The following is a 15,433-nucleotide window of genomic DNA, read 5'->3' as shown; positions in this document are numbered from 1 at the left end:
CATGTTCACAGTATAGACAGGGGTTAGTTAAGAGCATAGACTCAAATCTTGTCGGAGCTCTCCCACCTACAGACAGGCAAACCTGGCATCTGAAGGTCCAGACCCCAGCCCAGATCATCCACACCCACTTCGGCCAGTCCTGAAGGCCACCTGGACTGCTACTGTACCCATAAAGTAAAGTCCTTTTTCCACAGGTATGTTCAGTGATAACCTTTGGTCATTTGAGCCTATTTTTTGCTCAGCTTGGAAACTTAAGAGCCCTCATTAACTGGCTACCACATACACCGATGCTGCCAGTCATCAGAAACCAGAGTGCAGGCAGCCCACCCCCAGCGGAGGTGCTTGACAAGCCGGCTCCCCTCTGTGCTCCTTTGCCCCCTCGGCCAGCTGGTAATTTTGCAGACGCTGGGCTACTTGAGGGCAGCCTTTGCCTTGCTTGTGTCTGCATGCCCAGCATCAGCCCAAGTCTGGCACCTAGCAGGCACGAGAGAAAGATTTCCTGCCCGCAGTGGACAGGCCGGTCCCCTGTGGCCCACTGGGTGGTCTGACACATTCAGATGAGGCAGTTCGGACACTGGTTTCAGCTGAGACACCAGGCTGCGCCCGGTCAATCACCAGAAACCTGACCCTGCAGCGGTTCTAGGAAGAGGCGCTGAAGCGCAGGGCTGCAGTGCCCTCTTGTGTCTGGGCTTCACCAGGGCTCAGTGCACTCAGGCCTGCAGAGGGGATTCTCGTGGAAAGCGATCAGCAATGCGACGGGTTTCCCCCAGCGCACGGGAGGTGACAAACGCGCTGTCACGGGCACCCAGATGTCTCCGGCACGGGTGAAAGGCAGACTCTGCTCCTGGCTCTGCCCCACGGGCCACACGCCTGTGGGGGAAGGGGCTGGGTGTCTGGGTGTCCTCGTCTGTCACACGGGCGGTGGCTTTGCTGGTGAGAAGGGACAGGGTGAACGACTGACTTTTAGAGCAGCGTCCGGGTTCTGAATCCAGGCACTTTGGTCAGGGGGAGCCTCCAGAGTCTGTCGGTTCCCCGAGCTCAGGGGCAGCATCTCATTCCAGTGGTGGTTCCAGTGACGTCCCAGGCACAGAGTTGGGGAATCCCTCGGGCTTCTCGCAGCCCTGCAAACAGGATGGCACAGCTCTGACTCCCGGAGGGACCTTTCTGTTCACGTGTCTTCCCGCAGACATGAGCCCTGCAGGCAGGAACCCTCTAGGGCTCTTAGTGTCCCCCATAGCTACTCATACCTGAGCTGCGTGGACCCGGGAGGGGAAGGCTGGAATGCATCTTTGGGGGCTCCGGGTGGGGCGTGAGGGTGCCGTGACTCTCCTGGGAGGAAGACCAGCCAGGTTTGGCTTTTCCAGTCAGATGGTTTGCATTCTACTTTGCAAGGCCTCCTAATCAATTATTCCACATGAGTTTCATTTGTGATAAAGGACAGACATGATGAATTCTTATTTTTTGTAAAGAAACGCCAAAATCTCCTGCTAGCAGCTTATTCTGCACAGCTAAGGCTCTGGAGCTGGAAGGCAGGGCTCAGCTCCCCAGAGGCAGCCGCAGAGGGTGAGGGGACCCAGCTGTGGGTTCGAACCTGAAGGAAAATGAGCGGCAGAGACAAGAGGTTCCCAGTCTCTGCGAGCTTCCTTGTTGTGAAAAAGAAAACTGATAAAACGCGCCCACTCGCACTAAGTGGGAAAATCTCAACTGAACCTGTGAGAAGCCTCATTTCAAGAGACTGTTTAGAAAGAGCATGTTTTGCAACTTTCTAGGCTATCATTACCTGCTGAAATGAGGATATAAATTTAGCAGAGATTAGCACCGAAATGCAGAGAGGACACATAGGAGTCTTCTTAAACAGAATCAACAACCCTTCAGCAGGCTTTTCTTGTCGTTTTGTTCCTTCAAGAGAGATTTTTTTTTTCTTTTAAAACGTCTACTCGTCTCTGCCTGTGTTCTCAGTGACTAAATCAGGGCCGTCTGGATTCCAGAGGCTTTATTCCAGAGCATCAAGGCCTGTATGTCAACCAGTGATTGAAGAAAGCTTCAAAGTGGTCCACGGGGACCACTCTGAGTCTCAGGACCTGCTCTGGGCTGTGATGTGACGGGTGTGATCCGGAACCTTCAGGAACGTTCTCCTCAGTGGACAGCACGGCTTCCTCTTGTTCTCGGCGTGTCCGTTTCTTTCTGGATGGAGAGCCCCATAGTCCCTGCTGTACGGTGAGAGCGAGGGGCCGGCAGCAAGGACGGTGCAGGAGCGGCAGATGGCCGGGAGGCAGCCGCGGAAGGAAGGTCCTCCCGCCGCCCACCCTCCTACAGCGCCGGACCGAGCGCTCGGCCCCGCCCCAGGGGCAGTGAGGCTGCTCACAAACGCGAGAGCCGGACCTGGGCGCCGGCCTCCTAGGTTCCCGGGCGGCGGTGCCGAGCGGTGTGCACGTGCGTCCAAAATGCGCGTCCTGCAGACACACGAGGGCAGAGGCGTCGCCCGGCCCCGAGGAGAAAGCAACCTGATGACGTGTAAGCGCACAACCACGTGACTGAGTGCTGGCGAGGGGGCAGGAGAGGGGGCCCTCCTCCCTGTGGGCGGGAACGGAAGCTGGTGCAGCCCCCGTGGAGGAAAGTCAGGAGGTTCCTCAGAAAACTGGAAACAGTTACCACATGGATCCCGCAGCCCACTCCTGGCGTATACCCAGAAAATACTTTGAAAAGACACACCCCTGTGTTCACAGCAGCACTATTTACAACAGCCAAGACATGGAAGCAACCTAAGGGTCCATCCACAGATGAATGGATGAGATGTTATATATATACATACAATGAAATATGACTCATCCATAAAGATAGTGAAATAATGCCACTTGCAGCAACATGGATGGACCTAGGGATTATCCTACTAAGTGAAGTAAGTCAGAGAGATAAACATCATATGATATCACATATGTGGAAACTAAAGTACCACACAAATGAACCTATCTACAAAACAGGGACAGACTCAGAGAACAGACTTGCAGTTGCTGAAGGAGAGAGGGTGCAGGAGGAAAGGATTGGGAGGTTGGGATGAGCAGATGGAGGCAAACTATTACATACAGAATGGATGAACAACAAGGTCCTACTGTTATAGCACAGGGAACTGTACACAACATCCTGCAATAAACCATAAAGAATATGAAAAATAATATATATGAGTGTAACTGAATCACTCTGCTCACCGAATAGCAGAAAGTAACACACCGTAAATCAACTATATTTCAATTTAAAAAAAAAAAATCACGTGACTGGCTTTTCATACTGGCACAGAGAATTCTGGAGTTGATGAGATATGAGAACCAATCTAGATCAAGAATTTCTCTGCCTCTCTATTTCTGTCTGAGAAACGACCTGCTTGAGGTGAAACAAAAGATTACTTTTAACTTATTGGAGCACCTCAAAGCTTCTGCTGGGACTGTGAGGCTGGGTGTTGGCTTAACTAACGGGCTGGACAAGCATGAAGGTGCTCCCTGCGGGCTTTGGACACTGGCGTGGCTGTGGTCACTTGTCCAAGAACTAACGGGGGTGAAGCTGCACTTCACAGGCTCCGGGAGATGCTACCTAAATGTGAACACAACCCAGAGAACCAGCCGTTTCTCAGACGTGGAGACCGAGGCTCGGAAAGGCCGGATGCCTGGGCGGGGGGGGCATGAGCTCCCCTCAGCATGTGGCCCTGTCCCTACGCTGTGACCCAGGGGAGAGGGGGCACGCCCAGGCCCGCCCTCACACACTCACACCGGCTGCCCTCTCCCCGAGTCACGCGCCCGCCAAGGCCGCCTCGCAACCGGCCCCCTGCTACACTGAGAGCGGGCTTTCAATTCCTCAGCGGTGGGGCCCTGTTTGAGACAGAGGTAGTGCTGAACTCCCACGCGTCAAGTAGCCAACAGCTGTGTTTTGTTAGTATAAACTCACTTTCTAAATTTACAGTGTAGTTTATAGCTTCCCAATATAAAGTCAGTCTATAAAAAAATAGACTAAATGAATGAGAGAGTAGAGTTAAAGGAGAAGTTTTATTTCAGTCTCAACACCATTTCTCTATTTTCATTTGCACAGCTGGAGACTCTGTAAACACTGCCCGCGCTCACATCGCTGCAGCTGGATCAAGGTTTGTCGCAGTGGCCTGGCCTCCTCAGACCTGCCTCCGCTCACACGAGGCTTTCTCACTAGATACACATGGCTGCACACCAGAAACCTGCTTGGTGTCTATCTTAAAATGTTAATGACACCATTACACATTCTGTTAAGTGAGTCATGCATGCATGCATGCAAACTTGATTCAGTTGTGTCCAACTCTTTATGACCCTTTGGACTGCAGCCCACCAGGCTCCTCTGTCCATGGGATTCTCCAGGCAAGAATCCTGGAGTGGGTTGCCATTTCCTCCTCCAGGGGATCTTCCTGACCCAGGGATCAAACCTGGGTCTCCTGCGACTCCTGCATGCATGTGAGTTTTTATTGCTGAGCCACCAGGGAAGCCCATTAAGTGAGCTATATGAGAAATGAGGGTCAGGCAAACATTAACCTACTGTCTGAAATTTAAATTCCTGAGCAGGGCGTGTGAGGTTCTGGAAACCTGGCCCCTCCCTGTCCTGCCTGGTGGCACCCCCACCTTATATGCTGTTTCCCCACCTTGTATTTCCACAAACCTGTGAGTCCGATTCATGCTTCTGATTCTTGGTTAGACTCTTCCCTTTGTTCAGAACGCTCTGTTTTTTCTCAAGGCAAACTTCTTCCTCAAGAAGCCAGCCTGCTGGTGAAGCTCTTCCACTAGACACTCTTCCGGGCGTGTGCTTGTGAAATCGTGTGAAGTTATTCAGCGCTACCTTACACTGCAGTGTTTACATGGATCCATGGATCCGTTCCCCTCAATCTGTCTTTGCAAAAGGACTTTCCACTATTCTCCTCATTAGACCAAAGCGAACTCCTCCGTCCCCCGCCCTCATGGCCTGCCCTGCCCTGCTCACCCCTCTTCTCTGAGTTAGAGGCTTTCACCTCTGGGAGGAGACCTGAGTGACACTGTCATGGGTGAGCTTGCGGGGGAAGAAGCAGGACGGAGCAGGGACCGAGTGAACATCAGAGTCAAGAAGCAGTCGGTGTCGATTTCCAAGATGGAAAAGAGAAAGAAAAGGCGGTTTCGAGGCACAGCAGGAAGAGGTTTTTAAGAGAATCATCAAGAATATTAACAACTGTGCATGAAGCTTCCACAGGGCTGGCTGGTGTGAATCAGAGCATCCTTCAGGGAGGGGACAGCTGTGACAGCTTAGAAAACTGGGAAGGACCGTCCAGTGGCAAAGATGGAGCAAGAATAGAACACAGATGAGGGGAGGGTCCAGGCAGCTTTGCAACTTGGATTGGGACGTGCTCTGGGGTCTTTTATACAGAGTCGTGGGTGATGCTCCTGGAAGGCGAGTCCAGATGCCACCTAAGGAGTGGAGACAGCATCAGCAGGGTGGGGGAGGGCCTGGGCAGGATGGAGCACACCTCTTGCCCACTTGAGTGTGGTCTGTAGCTCCTGCTAGAAGCGCCAGGCAGACACAGCTCAGAGTTTCACCCACCGCTGCTGATGCTCTCAGTGCGACGTCAGCCTGGCTCAGGACCGCGACAGTGACTGGGGTTACTGTTGTGGCCTCCGAGTCCATATTGCTCATGGCCCAGCTCCCAACCTGCTCAGAACCCAGTTGCTTTCCCACCAATATCTCCCACTGCTTTTCCTACCATAGAGCTTGAGGCAAATATTAATATACTGGGTTGGTCCATGAAGAAGGCTGAGAGCTGAAGAATTGATGCTTTCAAACTGTGGTGCTGGAGAAGACTCTTGAGAGTCCCTTGGACAGCAAGGAGATCAAACCAGTCCATCCTAAAGGAAATCAGTCCTGAATATTCATTGGAGGCACTGATACTGAAGCTGAAACTCCAATACTTTGGCCACCTGATGCAAAGAAGAGCTGACTCAGTAGAAAAGACCCTGATGTTGGGAAAGATTGAAGGCAGGAGGCGACAGGGATGATGGAGAATGAGATGGTTGGATGGCATCACCGACTCAATGGACATGAGTTTGAGCAAACTCTGGGAGATGGTGAAGGACAGGGAAGCCTGGTGTCCTGCAGTCCATGGGGTTGCAAAGAGTTGGATATGACTGAGCAACTTACTAAACAAGACATTTAAACATAAATGTGAATGATAATTAGATATTTACAGATGTGAGTGCCTTGTTGGAGAGAAGACTGCTGACACCAATGGTAATGACTCAGATGATGATGCTGCTGACTTCCTGTTGAGGGCTGTGTCATAGTTGAAAGTAGGGTTGGACAACCAAAAAAAGAAAATCTGAGGTACACAGGCTGATGAAAGTTGTCTTGAAAGTGAAGTGTCAATATGCCATGATTTAAAATTTATGACCATTTTAAAATTTTTACATAGATTTTTTTGTTGAAATAATGTTTGGACTATATTAAGTAAATTAAAATATAGTATCAAAACTAGTATTACAGTTTCTACTTTTAAAATATAACTAGTAGAAAACTTCAATTATCTACGTGGTTCATATTAAATAGTGTGTTTTTATTAAATAGTGCTTGTCTGAAGTTTACGATCGTAAGCCTGATTGCAAAAGGTATTTTTCTGACTTCAAATGCAGTATATAATATATATTAGAAAAAAACTCTTGTCTGGAAAAAGTAGAATTTATAACCATTTAAAACTGAGGTATGGGACTTCCCTGGTGGTGCAGTGGGTAAGACTCTGCCTGCCAATGCAGGGGACACTGGTTTGACTCCTGGTCCAGGAGGATTCCACATGCTGCGGAGCAACTAAACCCAGGTGTCCCAACCACCGAGCCTGTGCTCTGGAGCCCACAAACCATGACTACTGAGTCCACGTGCTGTAACTATTGAAGCCTGCATGCCTAGAGCCTGTGCTCTGCAGTGAGAGAACCTGCCACAGCGGAGAGCACCTCCCACTTGCCACAACTAGAGAAAGCCTGTGCGAAGCAATGAAGATGCAGCACAACCCAAAATAAAGAAATTTAAAAAAAAATTCTTAGAATGGATGTATATGCAACCTTTTCTCTGGAAGATGGGTTGGTTGGAGGTACACAGACACCTCTCTGGATCAAAGAGCCCAGGGGAAACATTTTAGATTTTCTCCCTAAACCATAACTATGATATTCTGGAGTAATTACATGCATAAAGCACATATACATTGATTATTGTAACACAGATGTATTTTATTTGGTCAGCGTTCAACACATCCCACCAGAAAGCATCAGAGAAGACAAGGGGTCTTGGATGGAGGGGGTCATGTAGACATTGGCTTCTTTTGTTGTTTAGTTGCTAACTCATGTCCAACTCTTTGCAACCCCATGGACAGCAGCACACGAGGCTTCCCTGTTCTCCACTATCTTCTGGAGTTGGCTCAAGTTCATGTCCATTGAGTCAATGATACTATCTAACCATCTCATCCTCTGCCACCCACCTCTCCTTTGCCTTCAGTCTTTCCCAGCATCAGGGTCTTTCCCAATGAGTCAGCTCTTTGCATCAGATGGCCAAAGTATTGGAGCTTCAGTTCAGCATCAGTTTTTCCAATGAATATTCAGAATTGATTTCCTTTAGGATGGACGGTTTGATCTCCTTGTTGTCCAAGACACTCTCAAGAGTCTTTTCCAACACCACAGTTCAAAAGCATCAATTCTTTGGTGCTCAGCCTACTTTATCATCCAACTCTGTTATCTGTACATGGCTATTGGAAAAACCATAGCTTTGACTATGTGGACCTTTGTTGGCAAAGTGATATCTTCGCTTTTTGATGTGCTGTCTCGGTTCATTGTAGCTTTCCTTCCAAGGAGCTAGAATCTTTAAATTCGATCCCTGGGTTGGGAAGATCCCCTAGAGAAGGGAATGACTACCTACTCTAATATTCTTGTCAGGGAAATCCCATGGACAGAGGAGCCTGGCGAGACTACAGTCCATGGGGTCACAGTCAGACATGACTGAGTGACTAACATTTTCAACACTCCTGAGAGGGAATAAAATCAACTTTTGCCTGAGAGAAACCCTGGAGGGTGTATAGGAGGTCATTGGGCAGCCAGGCAAAAGTATGGATGTGTGGAACACTGAGTGTAGGGTACTCTAAGCAGATCTATTTGTGATAAGAGTATAAATTACAAGGAGTCAGACATGGGAATATGGGCGTTGAGTATTAAACTATAAGAATGTACTTTTAAACATGCAAGAAGCTGGACAAGTATTGGGTTATTTCATTACCTATCTCAGGGTCTTTCAGAAGACCCACTAAGCATGTAAACTGAGGCTTACTGGCTTACCTTAGATTAGATCTGATCTCATTATAAGACGCTATATCATAATACAACCTTTTGGATGCAGCTGGCTTCATTGCCAGGCCCCAGAGATCTGGAAAAGAATCTAATCCCTACATTACATGTGCAAGTGAGTTTCCACAAAGTTCTACTGAACATGGTTTACACATGGACATGGAAGTATTCAGTGATCGCCTAAAACCCATGCCATTTAGATATAAATACTGACAGTGATAGATGGGATCCAGCCATGTACGAGTGGATATAAGCATTACAAACATTTCTGAGTGTCTACTTACTTATATTCTATTTTAGTCTATGTTTAATCTAACAGTGTGCAAAGGTATAAAAATAATGTATATATTTGAAAGTGGTCACATAAAAATTAAAAATTTAAAAGTTATAAAAGTGGCAATCTTTGAGAAACCGCAGAGGAAATGTTAATGAAAAATTACAGGAGAAAGTACATGATGATGAGATGAAACTCTACAACAAGGAAGATGGACAGAATCTACTACAGCAGCAAGAAGATCCAACCAGTCAATCCTAAAGGAAATCAACCTTGAATACTCATTGGAAGGACTGATGCTGAAGCTGAAGCTCCAATACTTTGGCCACTTGATGTCAAGAGCCAACTCATTTGAAAAGACCCTGATGCTGGGAAAGATTGAAGGTGGGAGGAGAAGGGGACAACAGAGGATGAGATGGTTGGATGGCATCACTGACTTAGTGGACACGAGTTTGAATAAATTCCGGGAGATAGTAGAGGATAGAGGATTCTGGTGTGCTGCAGTCTATGGAGTTACAGAGAGTCAGACGTGACTCAGCAGCTGACCAACACCACCAACAAGGAGAACTACTATATGCCAGAGGACTGATTAAACAGAAGTTCTGACTGCAAGCTATTGATGAGCTGTGATTAGTCATCATGGGGTTACACCACTGGGCACTGCAGTGTAAGCTAAGGTGACAGACCCATATCGGATAAGCTTACCAGAAACCATCATAATGGAAGGTCCACGAAAAGGAAGGACAGGTTTACATGGGGCTGCCACTGTTTCACAGCGGCTATGACACCCAGCCCATATGTACGGATGTGGGGTGAGCTTGCATCTGCTCCAACTGGGCCTCTATTTCAGTGGCTAGGGTCCACCTTGAACTAGTTAGTAAATCCTCTGACCACAATCCCTGACCAAGATGAACATCTGTGGTTCCTGACGTGATGGGCCGGACACTTCTGAGCCCGGGAGCATCCACAGACTTTCCTTTCCCAATTCACCCAAGAGAATTGTCCAGCTGCCCTTACATTTCCCCTCAGCCTTAAAAGGAGAGATTTTAGTTGCTGTTCTGCTTGCATCTGAGAAGCTAAGTTGACCTACATAGTAGAGTCCTGTAGCAGGGGAGGAGCAGTAAAATGCTGCTCAGAGGTTTACAAAAGTGGTCCAGCGGTTAAGAGTCTGCCATGCAATGCAGCGGACATAGGTTAGATTCCCGGTTGGGGAACTAAGATCCCACATGCCATGAGGAGCAACAGAGCCAGCACGCTACAACTAGCGTCTGCGCACCACAATGAAAGATCCTGCAGGACACAACGGAGATCCCAGGTGTCGCAACTGAGACTCGATGCAGCCAAATAAATAAATAAAAGTCTATCAGAGTGGCTTTGGAGTGTGGAAGAAGCAAACAGGAGAGGGTGTGGAGTTTAATAAACGCTGCTGTGGGCTACACACTGGGGTCTACTTTTATATCTGCTGGGCTTCCCTGGTGGCTCAGATGGTAAGGAACCTGCCTGCAATGCAGGAGACCTGGGTTCAATCCCTGGGTCGGGAAGATCCCCTGGAGAAGGGAATGGCAACCCACTCCAGTATTCCTGCCTGGAGAATTCCATGGACAGAGGAGACTGGTGGCCTACAGTCCACTGGGTCGCAAAGCATCAGACACAACTGAGTGACTAACACTACTTTCCAATGATTCAAAGAGTCCTGAGGTGAAAACTCCACGATCAGTTAAGTTTCTTAATAAGATGCAGCAGGGGGTGGAGACCAGGTCAGATGGTCTCTGAGGCCTCCTATCCTTCAAACTCTACGAATCAGTTCTGTCACTAGTGGGTCCAGGCATGTGTGTGGGGAGGGACGCTCGTCCTTCTGAAGCTGAGCTCACAGGGGTCTCAGGGGCCGAGTCGTGTCTGTGACCTGGGATGGCCCTATTGCCTGTCTGCTTCTGTTTTCCTTCACAGTGGCCACTGAGGAGCCATCTCCTCACCCGGAATATCCACAGACCACCATACAGGCAGCTTTATAAAGAAAACAAGTCCCTGGACTGGCTGGAGCATAAACATAAAAAGAAACGTTACTCCCCACTCGGGACGGACGCCAGCAGGAGGACAGGAAATTTGCACACAAATGACTGTCCAGTGACCTCCACCCACTGTCCAAGGGGCCTCCCAAGGTGGGCGCCATTGTTACATCCACCACCCGCACATGGGAGCTTCCGCGCCCAAACCCAGGGCCACAGATGTCCTGGGAGAGCCGTTCAGCTTCAACCCTGGGTGCGAGTCCACGGCACTGGACAGCAAGAGGCTGCCGTCCTCACACGAGGCCCTTCCCATTGAGCTCTGGTGTGAGAAGACCCCGCGGAACCTAGCAGGAGCAAACACTGGTGAACGTTCAGTTCAGTTCAGTTAGTTCAGTTGCTCAGTCATGTCCGATTCTTTGTGACCCCATGGACCGCAGCACGCCAGGCTTCCCTGTCCATCACTAACTCCCAGAGCTTGCTCAAACTCATGTCCATTGAGTTGGTGATGCCATCCAACCATCTCATCCTCTGGGGAATGTTAGAAAGAACCCAAGAACGAGACCCAAACCATGACCACTTTGGCCAGGGACAACACAGAGCCTTAAGCCCCCAGCTCACTGTCTGCCTTGATTTTAAACCTATTTCTGGAAAATGACATCTGCCTTCTTTTCTAGACCTTCCTTGAGGGAGGCTCTGTCACCTTTCCCATCCAGCCATTATTTCTGGGACTTTCTCTGTAGGTCGACTTCCATTTCCCTTCTCTATTTCATCACGACCTTCCACACCGTAAGGCCACATCCTCCCCTAGAGGTAAGGTGTCAGATCTCTGGTCCTGCAGCTCTCGTCCTTGTCTCCCGCTCCTGGTGGGTCTGCTGACCATACTCCCTAGTCTCTGTGCTCTGTGCATCTCTGCATGTCCCCAACATGTAATTTCACAAAGGTCCTGCCCTGGGGCGACAGGTCCTGATGGGAAAAGAGGAGTCTGGTAGGATGCTTCAAGGGGATTGGGGCCTAGAGTTGCATTTCAGATCCCCCCACCACCAACATGCAATTTTCTCCCATCACATCGTCCATGGACCGTGTCTGGGACTGAGCTTGGGTGATGAAGGGGCTGAGATTTCAGATGATGATGCTGATACAGAGAGGATGAGGTCTCGAGCTGCTGAGTGGCTATCAGGCTATCACAGACTGAAGAAGGCTCCTCACGCCTCAGCCGCGACCCTGGGATCCAGTTGTTCCTGGTGTGTGTGTGTTTCTGCACTCACTGTAGGTTCCTCCCATGAGACGATCTCAGTAGATCAAGCTCTTCCTTGAGACATATTTTGTTACAACTTTGTTATTTCTTACCTTTCCATGGGTTCATATCTTATCTTTCCAAAAGATGAGGAAAAGACACAAAGATATTTCTTTGTGTCCATGATGGGACTTGGCCTGCTGTTTTGTATGTGCTGACCAGTGTGATCAAGAACTTTTTGAAGTGTGGGATAAATTATCCATGGAAATTAATTTTCCCTGGGGTCCTAGGAAAATAATTTTTTTTCTGGGTTCTTTTATATCTCAATCTTTACATATACTTAATTATTTTTGAAACTGTTTCATCACCTTTTTAGATGACCTGCGTCCATCCATGTGTAAGATAAATATTTTTTTGAAAAGGAAAATGTAGGTGAATTTTAGGATTAACCAGCATAGCATGTGGAGAACACTCTGATAAGCTGTAACCCTTTATAAGATGTAAAACATCAGGAATGCTCCAGACAGAGGTGATCCAGGAACATTGCTCGGTGAGCCGACAATGCTCAGCCGGCGGCCCTTCCTGTTCGGGGGTCCTGGAGCTCCTGGTGGGGGGTACCTGCCGGTCCCCACAGCAGCTAAGAACGACGCATGCCCGGATGGTGGCGGGAACTCACCTTCGCACTTGAGCAGGAAGAAGTCGGCACCGGGGCTGAAGGAGGCGCTGAAGTAGGTGCAGTTGTCCACCAGGTCGCAGGACAGGCACTGCCGGTTGAAGCTGCCCACTGTGCTGGCGCTGCGGGTGGGTGGGGGGGCGGGCGGGGGTGGTCACTGCAGGCCAGACCCTCAGCCCCAGCCCTTGAGTGCCCCGCCAGCTTCTCCTACAGGGGACGTCTGGGGGCGCTGTCCCTCTGCCCGTCTCCCTGCTGAGACCCCCTGGATGCCATGCCGGGCTTGGCTGTCATGAGCACCCCCCCCAACCCCCGTCCCGCCCCGCCACGGGCACGGCTGCTTCTGGGGGTCACCCCGGTGGGACGAGCCTGGTGGGAGAGTGTGGGGTGTTGTCTCCAGCGCTGGGTCCCTCTGAGCAGGTGGCCGGCGCTCTGGGAGCAGGATCTACGCGCTCTGGGGTCTTTCACTCCCCTCGGAGCGCCTGCCACCGGGGCAGGGCAAGGCAGGGGCTCTCGAAACGGCAGCGCTTGGGCTTCGGGCTCCCCCACGACCAGCGAGAGGGCGGGAGGGGGCTGCTCGCTCAGGGGCCGAGAATAGGAGCGGGCGACCCGCACCTGTCACTCGGGGCCTCGCTGATCAAGCACGATTTCACGCCCCGAAGGCTTAACCAACAGGTGTTATCAGAGGCTAGACACCGAGGTGCCTTCCAGATGCCTGGAAGAAGTCCTGGTCTGAGTTGCTGGCACAGGAAGGGTCTGGACGAGAAAACCGTCCACCGAACCGAAGACCTTTTGGTGGGGAGGGGGCGGCGTCCTGACGGGACAAGTCAGAGGCAGGTGGGCGGCCAGCCTCCATCACGCTTTGCTAATTTGGGAGCGGGACGGATGGGATTATCCAGGTGGACAAGCAGAGGTGACTCGTCCACGGAAAGAAGTGGGCTGTGACTGCAGGGATGTGCCCAAGTTTTCTCAGGCTCTGAAGGGACCCCCCCTGTGCAGCCCTTACTCTGCGGATGGAGGGGGCGGCCGTGCACCTGACGGGGCGGGAGGCAGGCACTGGCTCCGTCCAGGCCACCGAGCCTCACACCGCGGAGTCCCCTTAGGTGACCCTGAGCCTGCGGCAGGAACCAGCGGCCACCTCTTTCCCGTCTGGAAAGCATAGCGGGGGTGGTGACGGTGCCTCACGGTTGGAGCAGAGGGTGGGCGGGGCTGTGGGAGAGGGCGGGCGGGGGCGGGGTTGTGGGGGAGAGAGCGGGTGGGGGGGCGGGGTTGCGGGGAAAGGGCGGGGGCGGGGGGGCGGGGCTGAGGGGAGAGAGAGGGGCCGGGGGGGCGGGGTTGCGGGGGAGGGGGGGCGCGGTTGTGGGGAGAGAGCGGGCGGGGGGGCGGGGTTGTGGGAAAGGGCGGGGGCGGGGCTGCGGGGAGAGAGCGGGGGCGGGGGGGCGGGGCTGAGGGGAGAGAGAGGGGCCGGGGGGGCGGGGTTGCGGGGGAGGGGGGGCGCGGTTGTGGGGAGAGAGCGGGCGGGGGGGCGGGGTTGTGGGAAAGGGCGGGCGGGGGCGGGGTTGTGGGGGAGAGAGCGGGTGGGGGGGCGGGGTTGTGGGGAGAGAGAGGGCGGGGGGGCGGGGTTGTGGGGAGAGAGAGGGCGGGGGGGCGGGGTTGCGGGGAAAGGGCGGGGGCGGGGCTGCGGGGAGAGAGCGGGGGCGGGGGGCGGGGCTGAGGGGAGAGAGAGGGGGCGGGGGGGCGGGGTTGCGGGGGAGGGGGGGCGCGGTTGTGGGGAGAGAGCGGGCGGGGGGGCGGGGTTGCGGGGAAAGGGCGGGGGCGGGGCTGCGGGGAGAGAGCGGGGGCGGGGGGGCGGGGCTGCGGGGAGAGAGCGGGGGCGGGGGGGCGGGGCTGAGGGGAGAGAGAGGGGGCGGGGGGCGGGGCTGCGGGGTTGGGGTTCGGGGCGCGTCGTGGGGCCGCACCTGTATAGCTGGCGACGCCTCGGCAGGTCCTCCGTGCTGAGGAAGTAGCTGTGAAGACCAGCGGGGGCGCAGCGGTTAGCTGGCTTTGGGGCAGGTTTGTACTTGGCACGCCAGGCCCGCCCCCCGCCGCCCCCCGGGGGTCCTGCGCTGTTCAGCGCCCACAGTTGGCAAGTTCCTGCCCGGGGCCAGCTCCCCGTGGGCAGGGAGGGGACGGCCACACTCCCACGGGCTGACGGCGCCGCGCCCGGGCAGACCTCCGCTGGCCAGGGTGTGCCCGCACCGCCCAGAGCTCGGCCGCGGGGCGCACAGCTGGGACTCCCTTCACAGGACTAACCCTCTGGAGGGCCAGGGCCGGGAGCCCAGACACGCAGGCCGCCTCCACGACTCCTCGGCCCAGGCCCGCCCGGGACCCCACGCGGGAACGCAGGCTCTGGTCCAGGAGCGGGCGGGGTGATGGCGTCCCCCTTGGCCCCCCCGACGGCCTGAGTGGAGCCCGAGCTCCTGATGTTACCTGCCTGACAGTTTGGAGGAAGTTCCGAAACTTCTGTCTTGGCCCGTCTCTCTTACAAGCGGGGGAAGCAGTGAACCTTCACTGGGGATGCAGTTGGCTCCCCGACCCCCAGCCCCGAGAGCCAGAGACTCAGGGACCCCGTATGGCTGGCTCCTGTGCCCGGGCCTGCAGGCTAGTCGCTAGGACCCGGCGACTCCGGAAGTGGCGTGGTGGGAACTAGGGCCTTGAGACGCCCTCCAGGAGGGTCGGGCCGAGGGCCGTTTGAGCGGGGAAGGATGGGGGGCGGCAGGGCGAACGCTCACTCACATCTGACTCCGCTTCTCGTCGTAGGACAGGATCTTGGTCACGTCCCAGTCCCCGGAGGTGATGGACTGGATGTTGTCGTTGCTGCTGTTGGGCTGCAACACAGGCGGGGCGTGAGAGGTTGGG

General features: G+C 53.1%; 1 protein-coding gene across 2 annotated transcripts in view; it reads right to left on the bottom strand.

Moving 5' to 3' along the window:
- The window catches only part of DPP6 (dipeptidyl peptidase like 6), a 795,051-nt gene that overhangs the window by 51,199 nt on the left and 728,419 nt on the right, over positions 1-15,433 (bottom strand). For both annotated transcript variants that reach the window (XM_061166191.1, XM_061166192.1), the window contains exons 14-16: positions 15,311-15,402; positions 14,494-14,541; positions 12,542-12,660 (exon numbers count right to left, since the gene is read on the bottom strand). In XM_061166191.1, the coding sequence (XP_061022174.1) occupies positions 12,542-12,660; positions 14,494-14,541; positions 15,311-15,402 (259 nt within the window). The remainder of the gene's footprint in view (positions 1-12,541; positions 12,661-14,493; positions 14,542-15,310; positions 15,403-15,433) is intronic.

The sequence above is a fragment of the Dama dama genome, chromosome 18 (assembly GCF_033118175.1).
Source record: "Dama dama isolate Ldn47 chromosome 18, ASM3311817v1, whole genome shotgun sequence".
NCBI classification, from domain to species: Eukaryota; Metazoa; Chordata; class Mammalia; order Artiodactyla; family Cervidae; genus Dama; species Dama dama.
Note: the sequence above shows the minus strand (reverse complement) of the source record. Positions and strands in the feature narration are given on the sequence as shown.